Genomic DNA, 14,227 nt, shown 5'->3' with positions numbered 1-14,227 from the left:
GGGACAGATGCAGTTGCCACTCACTTAGCACCTTGGGGGAATGAAAGCTGCGGTCATTTATTGTTCACGAAAGCTGGGATTAGCAAATGATCACTCTCAGGCCTGGCACTGCCAGAGCAGGCTAGCACCGTGAGCCATGGAGACCAAACTGGAGTAACCCCCTCCGTCCCCATTCCCCCAGACTCTCAGCACCTGTCTACCTGGCCAGCTGTATCTCACTGCTGCCCAAGGCCCGCACTGGTTGCCATTCACACATTGGAGACTCTACTGTTGGCAACTGTCAGGCACCAAGCAGTCGAATCTCTGTGCAAGAGCTTGAGGTGAGTGGGAGGAGAGGACACACAGGCACCTGGGTGTCACTGGGGCAGAGAGCGAAGCTGACTGTAGCAGGTCCCCCCTCGCCTGCTCCGTGCTCATGGCCTGCCAGGCCTTTCCCTCTTGGGCCAGTCGCTCTTGTCCTGAGAATGTCTCCAGTAGGCGGCAACTGGGCAGAAGCATGGACGCAGGGTCAGTGCTCAGGCAGGCCCAACCCAGGCAAGCAGAGAGGCCAAGAGTTTTCTCTTTTGTTATGTAAGTATTGTACTTACATAAAATATTTACTATCTTGCCCTTTACTAAAAAAGTTTGCTGACCCTTGCGATAAAGCAAACACTTTTTCCAGGAAAAAAGTTTTTTTTTTCCTCTGTGAATCCAACCTTTGAGAGTCTCTGTTGACATTTCATTCAGAATCTGAAACACTCGGCACTGGAGGGGAATGAACTTGACCACACTCTGTGTCAGTGTCCTTTCTGTTGCAGTGAGGGACACCGCGGTTCCCTCCTTTCTCATAGCCCCAAGTGTTTTCTTCTCTGGAAGATGCTCTGTGGCTATGGGCAGTACAGCCAAATCTAGGGAGGCTTGTTCTCGTGATTCTGCACTCACCATGGGAAGCCAGATCTCTAGCAAAGAACTGGAATGAGAGTCCTGGAACCATGCATATTTGCTGTCAAGTTCAGTGCAGGCCCAGGCTAAAGCTCTGCGTTCTTATGCTGCCTCAGAAGAGTCTCCTTGGTTGTAAACGTTTTCTCTGAGAGGTTATTGTTTTATTTGTGTTGAGGGCTTCCAGACTGGATCCTGGAGAGGGTAATTCTTCTCTCTTCTGCTTTGGTATAGCATACCATGGTGATATTTCTATAGCTCTGCAGAAAGTTAATGCTTAGAAAATTACATCTTATGTACTTGCCTGAAAGACTGGGTTGAATGGAGTTCATGCTATGAAGAAGAGATTAGCTTTGTGAATTTGCCAGGGGAATCTCCTTCCCCCAAGCTGCTAAGTGACTGGCATCTGCATCTGTCCCTGAATCTGTCTCCTCTCTGCTCCCCAAAGGGGCATTTTTTCCTGGATGGAATGACTCATGGGCTCTTGTCATAAAACCACTCTCCCAATCTCAGCACCCGCCCATGGGGCTACTACCTCCTGGGTTAAGGTCCATCCCGTCCAGTTGTCTAGGGAGGCCTGGACTCAGCCCTGTCCTGCACAGGATGCCAGCAGCTGGGCTGGACCCGGGATTTAGGAGCTGGTATGTCTTACCTTCGCAGGATCTCTGGAGGTTACAATGTAGATCCCCAGCATACATGGTCATCACTTACCATTCTTAGAGTCTCTAGTTTTCATTACACACATTTGTAAATAGAACATCTGATAGGCAAAACCCTGATTTAAATCCTAGCACTTTCAAAACCCCCTTAGTTGAAGGATAGTACCTCTTTCTCTGCTTGGCAAAAACACAGAGAAAATAGTGAACGTGGTTAGATGACAGACAGGATAGACTCTTTTCCACCAAAATACTGAGACTAATGTTGGTTTACAAATATTTAAAAATAGAACACAAAGGCATCAAGAATAGACCATTTCTCTAATATAGGGACTTGAATTATATTTCTCTAAATTAATGCATAGAAATTATCGTACATATTAATGTACAGATCTGGTTACTCTTCAAGGATTTATTGGCCTGAGAAAATAAAGGAAACTCCACAAAAGAATCAGAGCCATGACTGGCTGATCTAGAACACACACACCCTGGACAGCAGGTGGGTCTTCCAGCTTCAGGTACCCTTGGATGACTGACTGTCCACACTGCTCAAAAGCAGTTCATTTTACTTTGGCTTTTTGGTTTGCTTTTATGTGTAGACTTGGATTATGTGCAGAGATTTCCTCAAAGGAGCTAGGCTGCTTAATTCTTTCTCTTTAAAAAAATTTAGACCTTAAGACCTTTGCAGCTTAGGTGCTCCTGAGCTGAAGGTAACAGAGTAAGGAAAGTGGTAAAAGAAAAAATAAATGCAGAGATTTATGGTTTGGGGTAAGATGGAGTAGGCACACTTCACCTTGTCTCTCCCACTAAATGTAGCTATAAAACCTGGACTTATTACACAGAACAGCAATGCGAAGACCCTGAAAAGTAAACAGTTGCAAGAGAAGAAGGGAAGGACACCCTAATTCAAAGTAGAACAGAACCTGTGGTCTGTTTCCCATTTTTCCCCTCCAGTATTCCCCAGCCTGGACTCAAGGCAGCCTGAAACCCAGAATTGAGCACAAAGCACCTAATTTTGTTCCAGGAGTGAGAAACAGGCTCCTAATGCTCAGAGCATGGGGGTAAATCCCTGTCTTTTTTCTTTTTCTTTGCTCCACCCTCTAATGCCTTAGGCCCCCGTGGGATTGTGTAGTAGTAGCAGCAGTGAGGGGCAACGGAGAGAAGGTTGGTAATGGAGGACCTCAGTCACCCATCCTTTGGGATAAGGGATCCTTCCTTTCTGAGCAGAGGAGCTGTGGTCCCCAGAGGGTGGAGGAAACTCTCATTGCTTTTTTCCTTGCACTGTCCTCCCACTGTGTGGCCCAACACAGTGCAGTTGTAGGACATGCACAGCAAAGCAGGGTAGCTAAAGCACCAGGTCTCTGGCCAGAGGACTGAAAAGCAAGCCACAGGAATCTAGAAGGATCAGAGAGATCACCGAGAGGGAGAAGCTCTGGAGAACAACCCCAAAAGGTTGCTTATGAGCTCCTGGGCTCTTTCCCAAGCTGCACCTGCATGGATCTGACCCTAAGCAGCGTTGGCAGTCTGTTAGAACCCCTGTCCCAGATGGCCACTGGGTGGCGCCCACAGAACAGCTGAAGAGCACTGCAAAGTCAGAAGACTGATCTGACGTGGGAATCACAACCTCAGAGGGCAGGTTGGAATGTGAGGTCTGAACCCAACCAAATTGATCACTTAGTGTGTTAGTTATCAACTTATTGCCTCTCAACCTGGAATGCACTCTTCAGTGTGCGTATTCTGTGATATATAATGGAATTCCTTTAAGTATTCGTCCTTTGAAGTGAACACCATTGTTAACCTTTCTCAGTAAAGGACACTGGAGTGACAGTGTAGTAGGAAGAGGTTTCCTGCGTTTCCCAGGGGAGGATCAGCATTGTGGGACATCTGCTGGAGCCTGCCCCAGCCATGGGCACAGAATATGGTCCCTTTGCAACCTGGCAGCCTTGGCTAGCAATAACTTTCTGCAGCTCTCCTGACACAGAAAACAGAGCCTTGTGTGGCCCATTTGCTCTGTGGGCCTCCTGCCCTCCTTCAGAAGGAAAATGGAGAATTTGCCATCAGACCTCCTTTAAAAGAATTGTTAAGGGAAGTTTTTTAGACAGAAAGCAAATGATACCAGAGGGGAACTTGGAACAATAAGAATGAAGGAAGAACAACAGATACGGTAAATATCAGGGTAGATATGACAGGCTAGCTTCCTCCTCATGAGTTCTTTGAAATAAGTTTGATGATCTGAAGCCAAGAAATCTAACTCTGACTGATATAATACATAGCACAACTACAACATAAAGGTGAGAGCATAAGGGGATCTATATGGCAATAAGGTTTCTTTTTTATTTTAATAAATTTATTTATTTTATTTATTTATTTTTGGCTGAGTTGGGTCTTTGTTGCTGCTCGTGGGCTTTCTCTAGTTACGGCGAGTGGGAGCTACTCTTCTTTGCGTTGCGTGGGCCTCTCACTGCAGTGGCTGCTCTCGTTGCGGAGCACGGGCTCTAGACATGCGGGCTTCAGTAACTGTAGCACTCGGGCTCAGTAGTTGCGGCTCACAGGCTCTAGAGCACAGGCTCAGTAGTTGTGGCGCACGGGCTTAGTTGCTCCGCGGCATGTGGGATCTTCCTGGACCAGGGCTCGAACCCACGTCCCCTGCATTGGTAGGCGGGCTCTCAACCACTGCGCCACCAGGGAAGCCCAGGTAATAAGCTTTCTATATCTCACTTGAAGTGGTTAAAATACTGTTTCTAAGTAGACCACGATAAGTTAAGCATGTATCTTATACTCCCTAGGGCAACCGTGAAAAAGAGAAGACAAAGAAGCATAGTCAAAAACACAATAGAGAAAATAAGATGGAATAGTAAAAAATGTTCAGATAACAGAAAAGAAGGCAGGAAAATATAAAAGAGGAAAACAAAAGAGGGCTCAAACAGAAAATGAATAATAAAATGATAGACCTGAATGTAAATATATCCTTAATTGTACTAAATGTAAATTGCCTAACCATACCAATTAAAAGACAGAAATTGTCCAAATGAGTTAACTAAGCGAATCAACAAGATTCTGTCTATAAAATCTCATATAGATTATAACCATATATTTAGGTTAAAAGTAAAAGGATAGAATCAAGAAAGTGAAAAGACAGCTCACAAGATGGGAAGAAATTTTTGCAAATCATATATCTGGCAAAGGACCAGTATCTAGACTATATAAAGAACTATTACAACTCAACACTAAAAAGACAAATAGCCCAATTAAAAAATGGGCAAAGAATCTGAATAGACATTTCTCCCAAGAAGGTATACACATAAAAAGGTGCTCAACACATAAAGCACATAAAAAGATGCTCAACATCATTAGCTATCAGGGAAATGCTAACAAAAGACAACCTTCACACTCACTGGGTTGGCTACAATACAAAGAGAGATGATAACGAGTGTCAGCGGGGATGTGGAGTTACTGGAACCCTCATACGCCGTAGGTGAGAATGTAAAATGGTGCAGCTGCTTTGTACAACAGTCTGGCAGTTCCTGAAAAGGTTAAACATAGAGTTAACATATGACCCTCCAATTCTACTCATATGTATTTACCCAAGAGAATCAAAAACTTATGTCCACACAAAACTTGCACCATTTGCATCTTTGTCAAAAATCCCCTTTAGGTAAAAGAGTTTTAAGGGAGACAAAAGACAGTCCCAGATGTCAGAAATTAAAGGAAAGAGGGAAATCAACTGGGGTCAGTGTTTTCAGCTCTTCAGACTAAACTTATTGACCTCAAATGTTCAGCTGCATAAACATAAGGCAGTTCTGCCACTCACATTGGCAAGCCATTTGTGGAGAGCACAACCTTGAGTCAGAAGATTTAAATATTTGGTTTTGTATCCCCACTGACTGCTATTTAGAAGTGTCTGGAATTGGAACAGAGAATATTCAACAGCCTTACTGTTTGCCAACTGACACTCCCTGTATCTGTGCACATCAGGAAATGGCTTTAGCCAGATTTTGATGCTGTAGGTAGGGGAAGTTTAAAACAATATATAGAAACTTATTTTACTTCGATAAGGGAGACAGGTATAGCTTAGTGGAATGAATGTTGAAATGCACTTTTATGTCCTGATAATTTTTTTTTTTTTTGCAGTGAGCAAATAATGACTTACGAATAGTAAATATGAGGTGGGAAAATGAAGAGAGAAAGTTCACTGAGTGGGCTGAGAGTGAAGCAACCTGGATGCAAATCTTTTACTCACTTTCATTCATTCATTTACTCACTTAGTCTTTCAACAAATATTTATGGAGGGTCCACTATGTGCCACACACTGTGCTAGTTCTCACTAAGAGGTGGTGACCAAGATGTACCTGAGTCTGACTTTCCTTGTGTTTGAGAAACCACATAAACAGAGATCAGCAGCTGTGAGGGTTCATGTCGCAGGGGAAGCCTACAGGACAAGTGCCCAGGCTGTGTGGTCAGTCCCAGGAGGAAAAGTGCTCGGTGGGGTTTGGTACAATGCTTGGTGCCCTTAATGGTGGCTGGTGTTTAGCCTCAGATAACTGGTGTGTGTGTGTGTGTGTGTGTGTGTGTGTGTGTGTGTGTGTGTATCTTCTAAATAACTAATCAAACTTACCTCTGAGTATGTTACAACCTACTGAGAAGATCAGATGCCAGTAAATTCGATAGAATGTGGAACCACAAAGCTTGAGGAATGCCCAGGGGGCTTTGGGAACCCACGTGTCAGCTGAGGGATAGAGAGACAAGTGTGACATTCTAGAGGAGAGGACCCCAGTTGAGTGCTGAACTCTGACTTACAAACAAGAGTACTCTCAGACCCTAAGAACATTAGCAACTGCCATCCTGGAAGAAACAAGGCATTTCATCATTATTGATGAAATTGATTCACTCATATTTTATTTTAAAGTTCAAGTTAAAACTTTTCTTCTGTGTGTGTATGAAGCTGACATATATATATATATATATATATATATATAATTTTTTTTTTAAATAGGTAACTTCATGCTCTTAAAATGGGGCATAAAGTGGTCGTATTCGACACCTCTGTCATCAGAGCCTTGTGGGAAACTCGTGTCAAGAAGCACAAAGCCTGGCAGAAGCAGGAGGCAGAAAGGCTCGAGAAAAGCGCATTGGAAAAGTATGTGTTCTCTGTACTTGCTCTGTAGCTCTCTAGCGAATAAGACAGGCTGCATTTGTGTTGTGGAGGGGGATGCCTTTCCTCCGAGATTTCTTCCTGTCCGTAACACTTGCTCACTGGACTTCAGAATCTTCACGCTGTTGCCTACAATGAACATTTGATTCCTGTAACAGTAACACTCATAGCTATAAGGACCCACATACATTCCAGGTACCGTGCTAGGCATGGAAAAGACAGCAATGACACGACAAATCCCTCTACAGGAAATTCTGAAAGACCACCTAGCTGCCCTCAGCAGGCTGATGCTGTCCACCCACGTGACAACATGAGGCTGCTCTATGTCCTGCACTCACCTCTCACCCGTTGAGCTGAATGTTAGATAAGATTCATTGTGTTGATGCAATTTTTACTTGGATTGGAATGATGTGGTTTGACTACTGTCATACACTCATGAAGTATGAGTAAAAGAGAGTTATTGTGTGTATGAAAACTAAGTTGAGGGCTTCGGAAAAACTATGTGTGTGATCAATATGAACCACCCAATTGAATTAACACTGTACAAGACGGATAAAAGTACAATGAGCTAGAAAGGTTGCACATTCAGATGGCTTTGCACGTCTGTAATTTTTATGCCCTGTGAGGAAACCCAAACTGGAGGTCTTGGATCATGTGTTATGGGTGTGGTTTATATAAGAAAGGCAGAGTGGGATTCTAATTGGCAGACCCATTCTCAAAGGCGGTCCATGACCCTACATCAAATTGGCAAATTGTGACATGTCTATGCTTTAGGTTAAAAACAAAATGTGTAGGATATGAATGTCTCTTTATTCTTGGTTCTTCACTTCTATAAACTATTTCGATCAAACAAATACCTATTCTGATCATGCTTGATAATTAAGCTGCTACTGTAAGCATCACAGCTGTTCCAGGTGGTTATAATTATCCCCAGTCTGAAGACGAAGTTAGGACCTAAGTAACTTGCCCAAATTGACAGGGCTGGTAAATGCAGGATTTGGCCAAACCTTTCCCCCTATATAATGCTGTAATCACAGATAGCTGGACTGTCTTTTCACTTGCCACTAATATGAGATTATCCACTATGACATGAATCTTAAATTTAAGAATTGGAACCCTCAGACCAGGCAACACCCATGGCAGAGGATCTTAGGGATCTACATGAGCACGAGTTACACAAGGTCCCAGCGCCCTATGAGCCCAAAGTGGTTCTCAGCCCTGCTCCAGCTTCCTCCCACCCCCAGCATCTGGGGTTACTCTAGGGTGGGACAGCTTGCTGAATGGGGACCCAAGCCCTGGGAGGTTTATGGAGGTGTCTGTAGCTGAGGTAACCGCCTGTGGGTTCTGGGAACAGCAGCCACCTGCAGGAGCTTCGCTCTGAGAACTGTGCCCTGGAAGCCACTTTGCAGTCACGTTTGACTCTTGATCTCTGTCTTCCATCGTGGTGCCAAATGGCTTTGTGTCCACATTCACACGTCTCATGTACACAGGGTTGGTCCTGCATTAGGCTCAGTGCCATAGGGCTTGTGCTGTGCCTTATCTTAACCTAAGACAGAAAACTTCTTGGGAATTTGTTAGGATTTTCTAGCTCAAGATAAGAAAAACAGCCACCAAACTGGCTGGGTGGTGAGGAGGAACTGGGAGGGTGGCTGGAGGAATGTGATGTTCAGGAAGAAGCATTAATTTCCCAGGACCTGCAAACATGAATGTAGTGAATTTACCTTTTTCTGGCAGGTATTTTTGAAGTTTCATATTATAATTTATACTGTTGTTGTTAGGACTATTTGAAGGTTACCCTTTAGTTTCTCAAAATTTGTTTCCTGTGGGAAAGTTAATATATACATATATATATGTATTTTTTTAAATTAATTAATTTATTCGGTTGCACCGGGTCTTAGTCGTGGCAGGTGGGCTCCTTAGTCGTGGCATGTGAACTCTTAGTTGAAGCATGCATGTGGGATCTAGTTCCCTGACCAGGGATCGAAACTGGGCCCCCTGCATTGGGACCACGGAGTCTTAACCACTGGACCACCAGGGAAGTCCTGAAAGTTAATGTACTGATGAATGCTTTGTATAAAAGGCAGTTATCTGGTTAATTTAAATGTACGGAACCAGGCAAAACCGTTTAGCTTGTTCTGTTACCTCACTTCATGGTATTTCATTTTGTAATACTGTATTTGTTCCATGAGGTATATACCAACACTTAAAAGTTATGAGTACGGAACATCACTCTACTTGAATGAAACTCAGTCATTTAGATGGAGAGATAGAGATGCTTTTGTTAGGCTCTAAGTGAGGAATTTTTCATCCAGTGAGCCTATTTGCCATCTAGACTAAGATTGTGGGCTCATTTCCTAAGGAAAGAGTATTTTATTTGCACACTTACTGATTTAATGAATAGAGCTCTAATGGCATTGTTTTGTATGTTTATCTTGTATTTGAAATGCTACTAAAATTGACTTAAGGGGACAATTATTCAATTATATGGGCGATAAAATATAAAGACAATGACATTTTATTTATGTTAATTACTCTCAAGGAAGAGAATGGATTTGTAAAAATAGTTTATATTCTCATTGTGACTTTCTCCAGGTTTCAAAGGGATTAAGACATCAAACATTTAAAACAGAAATCCAAAAAAGATTTGGTATTTAACTATTTTTTAAGTAGCGCATCTAATTTCCTTTTTCCCTCCACTTACGTTGGCTGTACCAAGATATGTGAAATAGTTACATCAATTTGTAATTTGTGATATAGGAAAGATGTGTTGAGTAGGGCTTAACCGGTATCATTTCATTACCTTGCTAGACTCTACCTTCAGGTTCAGTCTAAGAAATGAAGAAAGAAAATTTAGAGACATTAATCTGAAAAGTGCTCACTGAATACAAGAACTCGCTGCAGCTGTGCTGCTGGCTGTGAAAATTCTGGAAGGATTTCTTTTATTATTTCAATCAGTGCCTTGGATCTAGGGTCTGCCCTGTATCCCTGACTGCTACAGTCAGAACTAGAGCTACAGGTAGATATTTAAACTTATTTTTATCATATGGTATTAAAAATATTTAAATTACACAGAAGAGCTAATAATGAAAAGCAAATCACCCCAAGCCCCTGCTAGTATTTCCCAGAGGAGCTCACTTCTAACTCTTCCAGCACTTTCTCCTGGTATTAAATTCCTATTTCTCCATGTGCTGGTATTTTAAAATTTATCTGTTTTATTACATTATTTGTAGATTTCATGTGTAGATCCTGAAGCCCCAGGTAGTTGATTACCCAGTGCTTTTCCCCAGCTCAGCAACCTGTGACTAGGACCTGGGTAGGGTAGTAGCTGTGCTAGCCAATGCCGTCAGCAAGATAGTTTTTTTCAAGCGCTCCTGTTCTCCTAGATTAATAGCAAGCACGAAACTCCACTGATACCTGAAGTGGTGTCTGAAGAGCAAAAAGTCTGATTAAGGGGGAAACATTTGCACATAGTCCTGGGGAACCAGCCCTGCAGAAGTCTGGGATCAAGAACTCCAGGTAGACATAACAGCAAGTGCAAATACCCTGAGGCAGGGGTTTGCCTGGGTGGTTCAGGGAAGAACCAGGAGGCTAGAGTGACTGGGCCAGAAAAAGTAAGTGAGGGTGCAGTAGTGGATGAGGTCAGACAGGCAAGGGGAGCGCACAGATCCGCAGGGCCTTGTAGGCCATAGTGAGACATTTGCTTTTATTGGGTGAAATGAGAAACCAATGAGAGGTATGGGCAGAGGCATGACATGGTGTGACTGACACTGTCACAAGCTCACTCAAAATGCTGGATGAGTTTAGACTGTAGGGAGGCAAGAGTGGTGCCTACATGAAGATGCTGGTGACTTGGACCAGGATGGGAGCAGTGAAGGTGGTGAGAAATGGTCAGATTCTGGTAGAAATGACCCTATTTGTTGATGGATTTGATGTGAGATATGAAAGAAAGCACAGAGTCAAAGATGACCCTGAGGTTTTTGACCAGAGCAACTGGCAGGCTTTTTCTAAGACAGAGGAAAAAGCAAGTTTTACAGGTGAAGATCAGGAGTTTGGGTTGGAACATGTAAATTCGGGGGATGCCTTTTAGATATTCAGGTGGAGATGCTGGGAGGCAAGGAGGCTGGATTCATTGAGGACGTCTTGGCTGGAGATATATAATTGCGCGTCATCAGCATATAGATGTATTTAACACCGAGAGACAAGAATGTCTGTAGACAAGAATGATTTGTATTGCTATCAATTTTCTACAAGTTAACTTCAATCTCTGCCGAGTTGTAAAATAGCTTAGTCAATGACAAAGGTGCATACCCCTATAGGATCAGATAAAATCCACCAAGTCTCCAGTATTCCAGAAAAAGGATATCCACCAGTCTCTTGCTTTTATCAGCCTTACATTTCTTCTTACAATTGACAGTGCCTGGTAGTCCAGGCCAGGACTTTCCGTGTGCCCAGTGCTCAAAGATGTTTCTGCCCCAGACTCTTTCCTCTGTTCCTGCCCCTCCTGACCACTTGGCTCCTGGGCTTTCCTGCGACAACAGAGCCACTGTGATTCTAGTGCACTTTTCCTTCGGGTACCACCTGAGAGTTTCCATACTAGGACTGACCTTCTACTACAGGGTTTTTTGTTTTGTTTTGTTTTATTCAGCATTTGTATTGCTTCAGGCCCTGTAGAGACCAGGGCTGCATCAGCAGCCTGTTTCTAAAAGAGCCCTCTTTTAGAAGCCTGGGATACTGCCTGTCACCAAGTCCCTGAGTTGGGCTGAGTAGGGCCCAGATGCCTTCCTGAGTGTGGAATGCACCAAGTTCCTATCCAAGGCAGGCTACCTTATTTTGAGACAATGTCTCTGTGTGATAGATTTGAAGGAAAACCACAACAAACCTTGTTTTTGTACCACATAGAATGTTAACCTGTTAAAGGCTCCAAGCAGATATCAAATCTCTACATGGAGAAAGGCCCCCAGGTGCAAAACGCTGTTCTAATGACGGCGTGAGCATCTGGAGGGCAGCAAGACGTAGTCCATCATGATGGAGCTTATGACCAAGCTGGGGGGATAAGACAACTATAAAATAATATGTCAGAGAAATAGCAACAAGAAGGTGCTGGGAGTGATGGGGAGGCTGAGGAGTCCTGGGCCAGCTCCAGTGTCAGATTGGAACTGGAGTTTATGAATAACAGGTACATCTGCAGGAGTGAAGTTTCCCAAGGTGGCTGATGGATGACCTTCTAAAGTCGAATTTTATAAACTGGGGCTGCCTGTTTATTTCTATCCATATGCTCCTGAAAGATCATCAGATTCCTGTGGCCTTGCTTTTTTTTTTTTTTTTTTTTTTTGCGGTACGCGGGCCTCTCTCACTGTCGTGGCGTCTCCCATTGCGGAGCACAGGCCCCGGACGCGCAGACTCAGCGGCCATGGCTCACGGGACCAGCCGCTCCGCGGCATGTGGGATCCTCCCGGACCGGGGCACGAACCAGCGTCCCCTGCATCGGCAGGCGGACTCTCAACCACTGCGCCACCAGGGAAGCCCTGGCCTTGCATTTTTGAAAAATTTGGGTGTCACCTCATAATATCAAGGGATATTGTAATTAATCAAAGGCATAGGTAATTTTGGTAGAAATTTTAGCCATGTTAACTCACCTCCTCTACTTTTAAAGTCAGATTTGCTAATACTTCACAACTCTGAGGGTTTAAGATTCCCCCACACCCCATATCCACCACAGCAGAGGAAACAAGAAAGGAGGGGCGGGAGAGGGGGCGGAAGTGGAGGGGAGGGCTTGTCTCCTGCTGGGAAACTGCAGGTGATGAGAAGGACTGCGCTTGCGCTTGCGCCCAGGTGGCCCGCCTGACTTCTCCAGGCAGGTGATGGCGATTCCCCAGGAGATAACCGAGACCTCTGCTGCCCGTTTTAGGATAAAGGAGGAGTGGAACTTCGTGGCCGAGTGCAGAAGGAAGGGCATCCCCCAGGCTGCGTACTGCAAGAATGGCTTCATAGACACCAGCGTGAGGCTTCTGGACAAGATTGAAAGGAGCTCCCTCGCAAGGCAGAGTGCAATTTCCAAGGAGAGAGACAAACGGAGCAGTGAGTTTGTGTTTGAACTTACGGGGCAGCACTGGAAGGTGAGTCCATGCATTTCGGTCCCTACAGCACGCCGAGGCTCTTTGCAGCGCTGCGGCCGACGTCTGCTGCTAGGCTGAGCTCAGGCCGTTGACCCTGGCCCAGTGCGCGCTGTTGCTGTTGTCTTTAGAGAGCTTTCCCCTGGATGCGGAGGAGCCATTGGCGGCTCTGAACCGGGTTCTCGCGTCTTTTCCGCGGTGAAGGACTGTGCAGTCTTGAAAAGAGCAGCGGGATCCCCTTGGATCCTTACGACGCTGCGAGGGACTGGGACCCCAGCGGCTCCTCAGGATGGCACAGCCTTTACAATGCTTGATTCTGGGAATTCCCTGGCGGTCCAGGGGTTGGGACTCCGCGCTTCCATTGCCGAGAACACGGGTTCAATCCCTGGTAGGGGAGCTAAGATTCCGCCAAACCGCGGGGTGTGGCCAAAAAAAAAAAAAAAAGTCCGATTCTGCCGCCTCCTCGCCACCCCTCCCTGCCCATTAAAAAGAACTTCTTGCCTTTTTTTTTTTTAATGCGCTGAGCACTTGACTTTCCTAACATCCCTCTGTGCGCGGTGACTTTGCTGACTTGTCACAGAGTGTAGAGCCGCAAAGGAATTTCGCAGACCCTTCAGCCAGTTTTCCTCTGAGTTTCTGAGGCCGGGACAAAGATGTGCCCTCTTTCTTGCCTCAGGTGTGTACAGGTGCTTCCTGCTCGCACTCCCCCAGGTTGCTGCTGGCTTGGAGAGGCATCTCAGGGCTGCTTGCGCTCTGATGTTTCGTGGCTGAAGCAGCACATGGTGTGTGTGCGCTGGGTGGCGGCACAAATGAGCTCGGGCTATCTTCTGTTCAGTGGGACAGAGTTGTCTGGGACCTGCTCTCCATCTCTTTTTATCCCACCATTTTGTGGCTGAAAGGACTCTGGACTGGGAGACCGTATATTTTGGGTGACCCTTTATTGGCCGTGTGACCTGAGGCTGTTTGCTCCATTTGTATACATTTTATCTCCTTCCCTGTTCAGTGGTGCTAATGCTTGCCTTGACCCCCTCAGAGGGCTGTTGTGAGGATTAAACGAGCGGATATTCTGTGACACTGTCTTGTTAGCGACACAGCCCTATAAGACTGGGAGAGACTATGACTGAAACCTCTTTGGTGGTCTTTCTCCTGCATCCGCATCATTGAGATCAGTGGATACATGGATACTGCCTTTTCTGGGGCAAGAAGGAGGGCCTGTCTGGATTTCTAATTAAATACCGCTGGTAAATCATTCTCGTGTGCCGTGGTCAAACACGATCCCAGCCCGCTTGGGGAACCTGTTGAGTCCTCTCGGCTCACAGCACCTTTGGAAAACCACTTTAAAGGGCATTTAGTGAGTGCCTAGTATGGTCGGGGGATAGGAAGAGGGT

At 45.0% G+C, this 14,227-nt stretch overlaps 1 protein-coding gene across 4 annotated transcripts in view; it reads left to right on the top strand.

Annotated features, from left to right (window-relative positions):
• LRRC2 (leucine rich repeat containing 2) overlaps window positions 1-14,227 on the top strand; it is an 80,243-nt gene that overhangs the window by 50,524 nt on the left and 15,492 nt on the right. For 2 of the 4 annotated variants that reach the window (XM_089918061.1, XM_089918062.1), the window contains exons 5-6: window positions 6,568-6,711; window positions 12,635-12,842. In XM_089918061.1, the coding sequence (XP_089774187.1) occupies window positions 6,587-6,711; window positions 12,635-12,842 (333 nt within the window). In that variant the 5' untranslated portion in view covers window positions 6,568-6,586. The remainder of the gene's footprint in view (window positions 1-6,567; window positions 6,712-12,634; window positions 12,843-14,227) is intronic. The other 2 variants (XM_089918060.1, XM_089918059.1) reach the window with 1 other exon arrangement.

Source organism: Delphinapterus leucas, chromosome 10 (assembly GCF_059928025.1).
Source record: "Delphinapterus leucas isolate spDelLeu-1000000601 "Yukka" chromosome 10, BTC_Dleu_Yukka2, whole genome shotgun sequence".
Lineage (NCBI taxonomy): Eukaryota > Metazoa > Chordata > Mammalia > Artiodactyla > Monodontidae > Delphinapterus > Delphinapterus leucas.
Note: the sequence above shows the minus strand (reverse complement) of the source record. Positions and strands in the feature narration are given on the sequence as shown.